This window comes from Pundamilia nyererei, unplaced genomic scaffold (genome assembly GCF_000239375.1).
Source record: "Pundamilia nyererei isolate P.nyererei 1_Seehausen unplaced genomic scaffold, PunNye1.0 scaffold00081, whole genome shotgun sequence".
Classification (NCBI taxonomy): Eukaryota; Metazoa; Chordata; class Actinopteri; order Cichliformes; family Cichlidae; genus Pundamilia; species Pundamilia nyererei.
Genome location: NW_005187482.1, coordinates 772,318 through 784,342, shown reverse-complemented (window position 1 = coordinate 784,342; position 12,025 = coordinate 772,318). Strand labels below are relative to the sequence as shown.

General features: G+C 38.6%; 1 protein-coding gene across 1 annotated transcript in view; it reads right to left on the bottom strand.

The window, feature by feature from the left end:
- Positions 1 to 1,414: 1,414 nt before the first annotated feature.
- Positions 1,415 to 12,025, bottom strand: part of LOC106455934 (myosin-10-like) — a 41,049-nt gene continuing 30,438 nt past the window's right edge. Inside the window, exons 4-7 of the mRNA XM_013912103.1 lie at positions 8,821 to 8,848; positions 6,475 to 6,577; positions 4,980 to 5,009; positions 1,415 to 1,534 (exon numbers count right to left, since the gene is read on the bottom strand). Of these exons, the coding sequence (XP_013767557.1) occupies positions 1,415 to 1,534; positions 4,980 to 5,009; positions 6,475 to 6,577; positions 8,821 to 8,848 (281 nt within the window). The remainder of the gene's footprint in view (positions 1,535 to 4,979; positions 5,010 to 6,474; positions 6,578 to 8,820; positions 8,849 to 12,025) is intronic.

The window sequence follows — 12,025 nt, the reverse complement described above, 5'->3', positions numbered from 1 at the left end:
TGTGTGTGTGAATGGGTGGATGACTGGATATGTAAAGCGCTTTGGGGTCCTTAGGGACTAGTAAAGCGCTATATAAATACAGGCCATTTACCATTTACTCTGCAAAGGTAAGAATATTCCACCCACCATGCCCGTCAAAATCTCACAAAAACCTCATTCAGAAATGCACCCCTCCCATTTAACCTGACAGAGCCTGAACATGTGTGAATGTGCTCTTTGGTAAATTTTCTGAACAATCTGGATCTAGTAATGTTTACATATTGCTTTCAACACAGTACAAGTCTGTAAAGTCACTGGACCTTTATATACTGTCAAATTGAGAAGCAGTACAGTATTGTGCAAAAGTCTTAAGCCAGAATGTGTAAAATTCTAGCAATATGCAGAGTCAGTTTTGGCATGACTACATTTATTCTTCAACACAACCTCAACTCTCTTAGGCAGCTTCTTTGTAATTTCTATTGCCGTAATTTACTCCTGAAGTTTCAGGAACAGTTCTGCAGGCTTCTTGACTGACATTTAAAGCTCTTGTTGACTAATACAGTTACATTTTGTCTTTTTCTATCCAAGTATGCTTTTACTGCATTGGCACTGTGTTTGGGATTATTGTCATGCTGAAAAATAAAGCCAGTGCCACTTTCCAGACGGTACTGCATGGTGAAACCACAACAGAGCCTCCACTGTGCTTTACAGATGGCTACACACACTCACTGATGTACTTCTCCCTTCACCTCCTCTGTACATGCTGATGGCATTTTTAACCAAAAGCTGCTGTTAGTATCAAAGTGCCTAAAGATATAATTTGAAATTGTGCAGACTCAACATTGGCTCATCCCACGAGGAGTTAGGTGACTCTTTTATGCTTGAATGATTTACAGGTGAGCGTTAAGTAGCTCAGCAAACAAAAACATTCCTCCTAAATGATCAGGTACAAGGACTGGACTGAAGTCAATGTCAAAAGAAAAACTTTGAAAGACCGTTAGAAAGCCCAGAGAACTATTGCTTGAGACCACTTAGTTGAAGCAAAATAAAAATAAATGACTCAAAATGTTTGCAAAGTGCTGTAACTGATTGAATGAGTACTGTGGCTTGTTCTGACAATCCTGCAGAAATGTTTAAATGACGTCTTGAGGAACACTCATGACCGAGAGTATGTCGGAAAGTTAGTTCTACCTCCAAATAAGAGCAATTTATCTCAGGGGGGAAAAAAGGAAGATTCGAATGTTTGATGTTTTTGCATGAAACATTTTGAATAGATTCTGTAACTAAATATATGTCAAACTTAGAGTGGGATCAAACATTGCATGCTAAAGCTGTTTAACATGAAGACACAATGTTTTTATAACCTCATAACAGACTCAATGTTTTTCCCTTCTGGATATCTGTTTTTGCTCATGTGTTTAAATCTGGAAAATGATCATTTAAACAAGAAATGTGAACTCACAAAGCGAGATGAGTTGTCATTTTTCACTGTCTTGGCATTGCCAAAAGATTCAAGGATGGGGTTGGCTTGCAGGAGCTGGCGTTCCAACTCACCCTGTGGAGAAAGAAAGGGAGGTAAGCCAACTAGCTGTCAAACGTGTGCATTATGCAACTGAATATTTTCTTGTTATCGCTATTTTTTGTGTCTTCCAAAATATCCACAAATTGGCAAGGCAAAATCAAATCTTCTCGAAAAGCAGAGAGAGAAAATGTAGCAAAGTCAATATGCTAAACCAGTCTTTAGACAACCAAGTCCACTCACAAGCTCTTTACCATGACTCTGCTGGCTTTACTTTAGTCAATTGCAGTACAATGTGAATTTTCTCTGGGGAACTCGAAAGGATTTTAGGGGGCCAAAACAACCAAACGGTTTTAGAGAACTTGTGAAACCACAAAGGCAGTACAGAGACGGTGTTTCGTCACATTTCCCAAAGTGAGTGATTAGCTTGGGTTGATGAATGAGATGCTTCCTCCGGCCTTCGCATTCCTCTCGTTGTTATAATATACCCTGTAACGTATGTCTGAAAAGTCTGCCAACACTGTGATAATGATGGCTTCCTCTCAGTTTTGGAAAAAGACATTCCTATGAAACCTTTTACTCCCGGAGAAATGAGATAACCTCCTATATCCAGGGCATGACAGTCCAGAAATAGCCTCTACTGCAAATCAGAGAGTTGTTAAAATCTACTGAGGATATTCCTCTGGACTTTGATAACTCATGGGGAACAGATTAAGTTATGCCTTAACTCTAATTTGCTGCCAAGCTGGCTCTTGTTGTAAGCTGGTCAGTAATGGCCTATAATGGCATATAAAGAAAATATGGGTTCACCTGTAGCCATCTTTTTTCTTAAACTGAAGTTATTCTGCTTATTTCAAGAGCCATAATTTCATTCTTGGACTCTAGTAGAGTAGCTTTTCTGTTTTACTTTGTCTACCAAACATGATTTCTAGCAAACCACATTCACTAAATTCAGCAGACATCCAACCTGGCCTCTCTCCCCTTTCCATGAGGTCTTGGAACGACATGGATTTTTGCCAGCCAATCAGCAATCAGGCTATGTTACAGATCGTGACTTTAAGGCATCTAAGAGCCCAGCCTAAACCATAACCTCATAGTAAGTGCACTGAAGTTGATTTTTGACATAAAAATGAAAAGTTTTGAAAAAGAAAATCACAAAAAAGAAGGAAAAAAGAACCTCAAACTCATATCTTACAATTAATTAATAAAATTTAGAATTTTCAACTAATTGAATTTATAATTAAATTAATTTTTGACCAATTATTTCAAATAATTTAATTTAATTTTTAATGAAGCCAACTGGGTGGGGCTTCTGCGCTCACAGCTAGAGCCGTGTGCCTGAGATGACCAAATTCGGGACATCCCAGCTCCGTGACATCATAGAGAGCCCGGTGTTTGAAAAAAGTGAATAAAACCAAGAGCAGTCAGACGCCTGAGCCTTTGGCTCAAAGCCATTACTTATGAAATTGCTGACCTTATTAGAAACTATGACCATTCACCACTCGAGCAATCTACTGAAAACAAGGACAAGCACAGTAGGTCTACTTTAAATAGAAAAATGAAACCGACGCAAAGAGAGACAAACAGGGAGCCAGCAGCTTACTGTTTAAAGGCGGATACCACATAACTTTAACAGGCACGGCTTGACTCATGACCCATGTTCACTTGCCGCATGTCTCTCCTCATTTCCTGTCTGCATCTTAGTGACATTACCTAATTTAAACAAAATGCCCCACAAAGATATTTCTAAGACAAAGAGGTAATAGTACTTTATCTTATAGCACGGATGGAGGAAGCAAAGAGTAAAACAGAACAAATAAGGTAAATCAAAAAAGATCTGAGCTGGGTGACTGAACAAGAGCAACCTGATCCTCTATCCTATATTCCACAAAAAGCAGTCTCAGTGTTGCAAAAATTATGAGCAGAATGAGACTAATAAGTCAAAATGTGGGAAAAAAAAGCATTTCTAGCGGACCATCTTTTATTAAGCTTGTCGCTCCATATGATACCAAAAAGGAGAAAAAAGGTTTATGAACAAAAATACTGAGCTCGAGTAGAGTTAATACTAAAGTTTAAACCCTCTGAGCAGACATATGGGCGACACATGGAAATATAATATGTGCAAAAATATACAAATATCATGAACTGCTTGAATCTTCATATGCCGCTTCAGTATGCGTGTGCAGTCTGCTACATATGTCTGCCTAATGAGCTGTCTGGAACTGTTCTCCATTCAAGTATCCTGACAGGCATGAGGTTCACTGAGAAAAGCTGGGAGTAACTGATTCCAACCGGTACATACATCCGTCTACAAATGGCATTTCCATTCATATTTCTTACAGAGAGAATTCATATAGTCTCCTCCCTTCAGGTCTGCTTTACCTCTTCACCACCTCCATCTTCACTCCTCTTACAGTCTCCTCTCCTGCTTCATATTTTTGCTCCCCCTCAATCCCTGGCTCTACATTCCTGCGCTCAGAGGTCACTCTAATGCAACGCAGCAGTAAAGCGGCATTAAGGAGGTAAGCGTGGATGGTGTACACTGGCAAGGGAGCACTGAGGCACTTAGTTACAGCTACTCACTCTCTGCGACTGAAAGTATATTAAACAGGCATTTACTCAGATTGCCTTTGCACAAGCGGGTTATTGGACTTCTACGAGGGCCTTTTTTTCTACAGTTATTAGATTTTCTGAAGACAAAGAAACATCAGATATTGGTTTAGGGGGAAAGATAAATAGCTACCAAATAAATCAACCAGAGACAAGGAGAGCCAGAAAATAGTTTTGGAGAAACCACAACAAACAGAAGATGGAATTTGGGAGTTTTCTGTACTTTTCAAACTTATCTGTGACTTAATATTTGAAAATCCATATGAGGCTGTAACATTCAATCACAACAGTGATCATGCTATTTAAACTACAAACATGCATCAAGGAACGAACGAAAGGAAAACATGCAGAAATATATATATGCAACATTTACACATTGATATTTGAAATAAAAACATTTGCTCTCACAAAATATGAAAGACGAAGTTTGAGGAGAGATGTTTAGTGTGGCCGTCATCTGATTTTCACACCGCTCTTTGTGAATAAGAACACAAAACTGTGCCAGAAAGGGTTCATTTAAGCTCCCGTAGCGCTCAATGAACAGCTTTAACAACAGGTATTTGACTGACAGATGTTTCTAATAAGACCTATCAGTTTCCCTCAGTTCTAATAAACCCAAACCAACTGATAAAACAAAGTGTTTAATATCGTGAGCCTGCACGCCGGCGGACAGATTCACTTGGTTTCAAATAATCATGTGAAAACACCGAGCCAGCACAAACAAATACCTCATAAAGAAAGAAGCTTAGATTAGTCCGTCATCATCATTACAGAAGTAGCAGAGATTTAGAGAGAAGGGCATGCAAATATACACAAACATAGACAAAACGGACGGCACACTGTTTTTGGAAAAAGCTGGAGATACACTTGCCTGTAGTTTGAATGCTTTGGGAGAATCGGGCTGTTTGTTATGGATAAACAAATACAAGTGTTAAAACCTGAAGCTCTTATGTCAGACAAAAGCCATGAGAAAGAGAACACCAGTGCAAACTTAGCCCAACGCTCGAGCAAGAGCTAACATTTTAGGTTAACTTTTACTGAGGTAGGCACTTTAGGATTAGGTAGAACACAACAGCATCAAAAAAGTTTACTTTACAGCTGAGCGCTAAGCTAGTTTCATGTCTCCTGAAGCTAGCTTAGCTTCTTGAACAAGAAAACAGTTAGCTTAGCATTGGCTAAAGCTAAAACAAATGGCTAGTCACACTAGAGTAAAAACAGGATAGCAATCTGTGTTGACAACTGCATTACATTTTTTCACATTCGACAACTAAATGCAAGAAGATATGGCAACCAAAGTTGACTGCTAGGTGACTGCATTTGTCGTCTGGTGGGAGGCAACATGTCTCCAACACATTACAATCAATCTGAGTCAGTAGTTGCAGAAACTGCAACTTGCTTCTTTGCTTTAGAGGACTAGACTCAGCTGGTTGCAAACTGGTTGTACTCCAACAGAAAAGAAAGGTTGTTGAGTATGTTTGTCATTTTGCAATTAAAGCACCATCCTGCAGCAACTATGTCACTATTTGTGGAGGAATTTCTGAGATTCACATCTATGAATCTGAATGCAAATAGCGTGAATTTCTGTCTATGTACACTACCACTTAATTTTTTGCCAATTTACCACTGACTGTTAATTACTGTGTATTATCACAAACAGATTTCCTGTAATTGCTAAATACACCCAGTTAACATAAACTGACGGCAGGGTGCTTTATTGCCATCTTATTGCTGCTTTATTGCTGTCTTGATCCACCAAAGTAACTTTTTATACAGCAGCTTACTGTACATGTTCACCCCCCAGTGCCCTACATTGAAGCAACCATTTCAAAGGCAGTGAGATCACAAATTTCATTGCACCCAGACACAATTACTTTGGTGCCGCGGTCTCCACTGTTTTCTCTAGTGTGACTGTACCTCACAAATGAACTACTCAGGTGTGTTAATCCACGCAGAAACCACAATATAATGACTTTTCACCTTTTTATGGAGCATTACATGCTAGACTATCATTTGCCTCTGAGTAGAAACCAGCAGAGGTTCATGCAGGTTGGTGGTAACAGCCAAGAAAAGTGTTACACATAAATAACTCAATTACACTTTAGTTTTTGCATGGATTAAATAAATGAGAGTCAGGCTGTTGCCGTTTCCTGATTTGTGCCAAGCTAAACTAATGGGTTGTAAGATAAAATCACTGTATGACAGAAATCAACCTTCTCAAGCTTTCTGACATTTTTTAAAACACAGCAATAATACTTAGAAATAATTCACACAGTGATAAAGCCAGCCAGTTTTTCAATGAAATATGAATTTTAGAGGAGATGGGGCCATGTTTAGTGTAGGAGAAACGTAGGCAGTACGGCTCTCACAGGAATGTTGTGATCTTTGCGTCCTTTGTGTGAGGAGGCAACGTGGGCCAGGTACTGGATGACCTTCTTCGTGTTCTCTGTCTTGCCAGCGCCTGATTCACCTCTGAAAAGAAAGAGTAAAGACAAATACACATGAATAGAGTGAGAAAATGTGAGCCAATACATGACAAGGGAGAAACAAACGGGTTTTGTTTCTGACCTGAATTACAAGGTTTCCCTTGTGAAGCACAGCCACATAACAGGAAATATTATGTATGAGTTGTCCACAGTTTACCAAGGTACAGAAAAAACAACCCTAAAACCTTAACCAAGATAACTTTCACTCATCGTTATTGTGGTTAAGAGTGATTGGATGAACTCCAAGGACACAATTAATAGAAACAAAAAAGAAAACAGAGAGAGTGACTAAACATCAGGCTATCTTGTTGTTTTTGTAAAAATCAATCCATTTGTTTGTCAGTCTGTTTTGCTAGAGAACCCTGTGGTTTGGAGAGCCAGGCTCCAAAGTTTCCAGACCCCACTTTTGGGCTGTCCTTAATGATAGCTGTGTTCAGGCACGGCCATCCGCAACTCCCACAGTCGGGTCCTGGAGCTCAGAAAACCAGGGCCAGCAGTGAAAAGAAGCCAGTGACACTACATCCATCTACATACCAGTGGCTTTAGTCTAACTCACTATTAGCTGTGCACTGCAGTTTTAGCTGCAACACTAGAACTGCACGGGCGAGTCCTCGAGTGCAGTGTACGAACATAGGAATATAGGTCAAACAGGTACTCATCCAAGTGTGGTTTGATGTCTTCATTGTTTTACTATGAAGACATGAATCCTCTTTGAATAAGTCTCCCAGAAATCATTCATTGGTTTTCTCGTATATTTTCTCTTTCGCCAAGCATGTGGTTTAAAAGACCTTTGACTTTGGGAACTATTTTTATGTCTAGCCTCTCCTTTTCTCACAGATCTCGGTGGTAGCTAGTCGAACTAGATTCTGAAAACTTAAATGAGAGATTCTTCAAGGTCTCAGTCTTCCTGGATATTCCCTCTCCTGTCCTATGATATGTACCATATGGACATTTTGTAACACAGTGGCTTTTGAATTGGCGCTACCTAAAGATGAATCCAATTAAAAGAACATTTCTGTGGCTTGTTTTTATGCAGTTAGACCCTACTTTTACAGTCAACTCCAATGACTGGAAAACATCATACATAGTTAATGCATGGTTTCTTGCCACATTTGACCATTTATACAACACTATGCATCATTACATACCAGACGCTGACTGCTCACACAAGGCCTGGATCTCTAAATGTTATTCTAAACTATGCACTATATAATTCTGTGCTATGCACTGTTATGCTTAATGGCATGGTGGCCTTTCAACTGGATCAAAGTGATCTATATTACAACAGAGCTGCATAAATGTAGGTCATAAGCAACCTTTTTCATCTGTGTTTCTTCAGGAGTAATTTTCCTTAGAGCAGGATGGGGAAGAGATGTTTCTCTAAACTGGCTGACCATCTAAACCGCAGGTGTCGAACTCCAGGCCTTGAGGGCCGGTGTCCTGCAGGTTTTTAGATGTGTCCTTGATCCAACACAGCTGATTTAAATGGCTAAAATACCTCCTCAACATGTCTTGAAGTTCTCCAGAAGCCTGGTAATGAACTAATCATTTGATTCAGGTGTGTTGACCGAGAGGGAGATCTAAAACCTGCAGGACACCGGCCCTCGAGGCCTGGAGTTCGACACCTGATCTAAACTGTGCGGCTAAACTCTTAAAAGGGCGCCTTTTCCCCAACAGGGGGTGCAGTTTTCTGAATTTAGGGCATATTATTGCAACTGCTTCTCATCTGTTCATTGGCAGCATCAAACCCCAAGAAAGACAGTGGCACTTAATTACCCTCTGCCAAAGAAGATGAAGGCCGGCCACCAAACCACACTCATAACTCCCTCGGTATTGGGTAGAGCCGCTGTAAAAGCCCAGCATCCGCAAAAAGCTATTTGAAACCAACTTTTAAATAGAACATGGCAGGATAAAGGGAGCTGGCCAAATGACTCAGGACGAGAGGAAGATAAAAAGACACGGGGAAAAAATACTATAAATAATCCTTGTAAAGTACTCATAACTATAAAAGATACTTATATTTAAAGGCATTTCAAGGACAAGCGGTCTTTATATAATGTAACTCTATTAAGGTGAAGCGATATAATCCTTGTCTTGAGACAGTTTCATTTTCCAGTCCATCAAGCTGGTTGATCTCTAGAACCACCTTAAAGACCAGTTCAACCATCTGCCCTAAGAAAGAAATTAAGACAAAAGTAGAAAAGAGAAGTTAAGAGTTGCAGTACTCACGTGCAAAGAATTGATTGGTCCTCACGGTCTGTTCAGAGAAAACAGAAAAAGAAAGAAAGCATCTCTTGTTTAGTCATTCATTTTGACTTACAGAGATAGCATTCAATGGCTAAGCTGTCACATACAATGGAACATAACAGTTTAATAGTTTTCACCAGGCTAATACTGGAGCTATCCTGAATGTGAGTACATACACGTACATAAACACAGCTTGCATTTTCCTGAGAATTTCCTGAGAATAACAGGAGAAACATACTGCTCCGTGAACACTGAAGTTTATAAAGGAGGTGTGTTAGGAATGCATTTTTCACCACAGCCAGCAGGGAACTGACATGCTTATCATCAAACAGAAACTCTGGGCTAATTTAGAGACTTAAAAATATGTTTGAAAATACGACATGTTTGGTAATATGGCAGGTTTAATCTTCCAGATGACCAGGCAGCAAATCCAGACTTTTTTAATATGATCTTGTGAAGAGATTTAAAATGTTTAAGAGATGTTAACTAACACTAACAATTAACCCTACAATACCCTTTGTATCATATTTGATACATGAGTTTTTGAGACCTCTATCTCATCAACATGATCAATATTTGCCATGATTTCAAAATGTTATGGACAAAACTCTGCCTAAAATTAACATTGTTGTTAAAAAAGAAGTTACCAAAAATGCCCAATGTATCAAATGTGATAGAAAAACATATAATAAATATATAATTAAAATATATCATACACAACATGATACAGCAAAAAAAGCGGATTTTGTTATAAGGGTTAATAAAAATCTCATTTGATAGGTTGGGTCTTACAGGGTTACTCATGTTTTTTCAGATATTTTTTCAATTTTCTGACATTTAAGTCATAACCTAACCCTAAACCTAAGCAATGAGTATATGTTATCTTTATATACATTAACTTGTTCTCCCAAGTCTTGACAAAGTCAGAAGTTTTTGCCTTTCTCCAAAATACAATTTTTAAAACAACTGAATTTATTGTGAACCTTTCATAGTGTCAAAAACTAAAATGCTTTAGTGAACTACAGAAGCTGAATCTATTTAAACTCAAAACTGATGCACGTTGTATTATTTTTAGCCATTTCACCTAGTTTAAATAATTGCTTTAGGTATCTAATGTATGTAATGTATCTACTTGAAACATTTATCAGTTTCATAGCATACTACACTTTCTAGGAATTTTCCCTGAGGTTTTCTAAGCTACAGACACCTGGTTTGGTGAAATTGAGGCCTTCGTGACTACAGGCCAAGAAGCATACTTCATCTCAAGAGACTGAGAACAAGAAATGATGAGAAAAGAACTTCAAAAACCGCAGTCATCTCTGAAGAAACAAACAATTTGCAGTTAAAAAATATTTTTCTTGTTGTTTTAAAATGATAGCAAACCATAATTTTTCCTGACACTTATTTAGAGCCTCAAGTACAACTTCAAATATACAAAGATCACTCACCATTCCATTTACTAGTTCACACGAGAGCAGCCACTTAATAAAAACCATGCTCTCCAAGTAGCTGTTTACTGTGACTAATACCTGCAGTCATAACCTAAAACTAAACCTAAAACCATCTGCTTGTGTACCATGTGAAGAATGAAGCCTGACATCATCGCTTTACCCTTTAGGAGACAGAAAACACAGAAGAAATTACCTCATCACATGTGCCTATGACAAAGGCCAGGGGGTAAAAACGTGCACTGAGCTGGGGAGCAGCTGCAGCATAAGGGTGAATGCCTTACTGCTAACAAAATATCTATAACACACATTTAATGATGACACGGGGACAAAACATGTTATTTTATTCTTATTTATTGTTTTGACATATGACTTGATCAAGGAAGCATCTGAATAAATTGTGTTTTTAAAAGTGAAACTGAAAGGAACGTATCACAACTACAAATCAGTACTGGGGAAACAGCAGCAGGTTTACTGTTAGACATCACAGAGGGTCTGTTTTGCTGTGGCTACATTAGATGCTTGCAGGTAAAGTCCTGTTTTTCTCACATGTTTAAAGTACTCTTGTTGAGTGGTTCTTTTTTATGTGTGAATAAAGCTGGTTCACAAAAACATGGCGATTAACTAAAAGCTCTAATGGATAATTACAGTGGTCTCTCTAAAAGCCATCCGCTCCGCAGAGATGATAGTTCAGCTTAAAGGACTTGGCACAGAAATTTACTCACACCTTGTTGACATGGCTCGGTTTTCACAGGTGGCTCAAACAGTCTTTAAGGTGTTATATTTCCCTAGAGAAATGTCCTTTTGTTGTGTACTAAAGCGGAAACTTCCTTTAAGTGACAAAAAGCAGGTGACAAATGAGTTTGTGCGAGTGTGTTCATGTGAAAACATTAAAAGGGATTCTCTTTTCTCTCCACGGAAAATCAGCTTTGTTTGATTAAAAAAAAAGAATCACGGATGTAAATGTAGGGCAGATAAGATGCAACACAAAGATTCAAGCCTAATGTATGCAGATATAACTGGCATCATCTCCCCTGACAATCAGGCTGCCTTGAGGCGACTTTTGTTGTGATTTGGCGCTATATAAATAAAATTGAATTGAATTGAATTTAAACTCGGGTCAAAGTTTGATAACTCATCCTGCCTGTGTTTTATAGTCTGAGACCTGATGCTCATCTGATTTACCCAATATTGGTTTAAACAGGCCCAAAAGTCCCATCGGACACTCACGCAACAGCACGTAACCCCTCATGAAAATTAAAACCAAACACATACTAACTACACAGCTTCTGAACAACATCAGGTGTTTACAGGTTTAAACAGGGGAGGCGCGTGACCTCATGTTTCTGAAATTAACACCTGATGGCAATTCGAACAGAACAATCCCAAAAAATTCAGCGTGATTTTGGATTTTTGTGTTTAAATGATGCATACAGTACAACTGTGACAAGCCCAAATGGCAGTTTATGACCTAAACACCATGTGCCGGGTTAGTTCCCAGAAACATAGGTTCTGATACACAGAAATTATGTTTTGTTCTTCTGGCAGCAGCTTGTCAGTAGTCAGCAGTGTTGGTCAAGTTACTTGAAAAAAGTAATCAGTAACTAATTACTGATTACTTCCCCAAAAAAGTAATCCCATTACTTTACTGATTACTTATTTTCAAAAGTAATTAATTACTTAGTTTTTAAAAACACGATTTACAACCTGAATAGGTGATAAAGCGATAGATCTTTCAG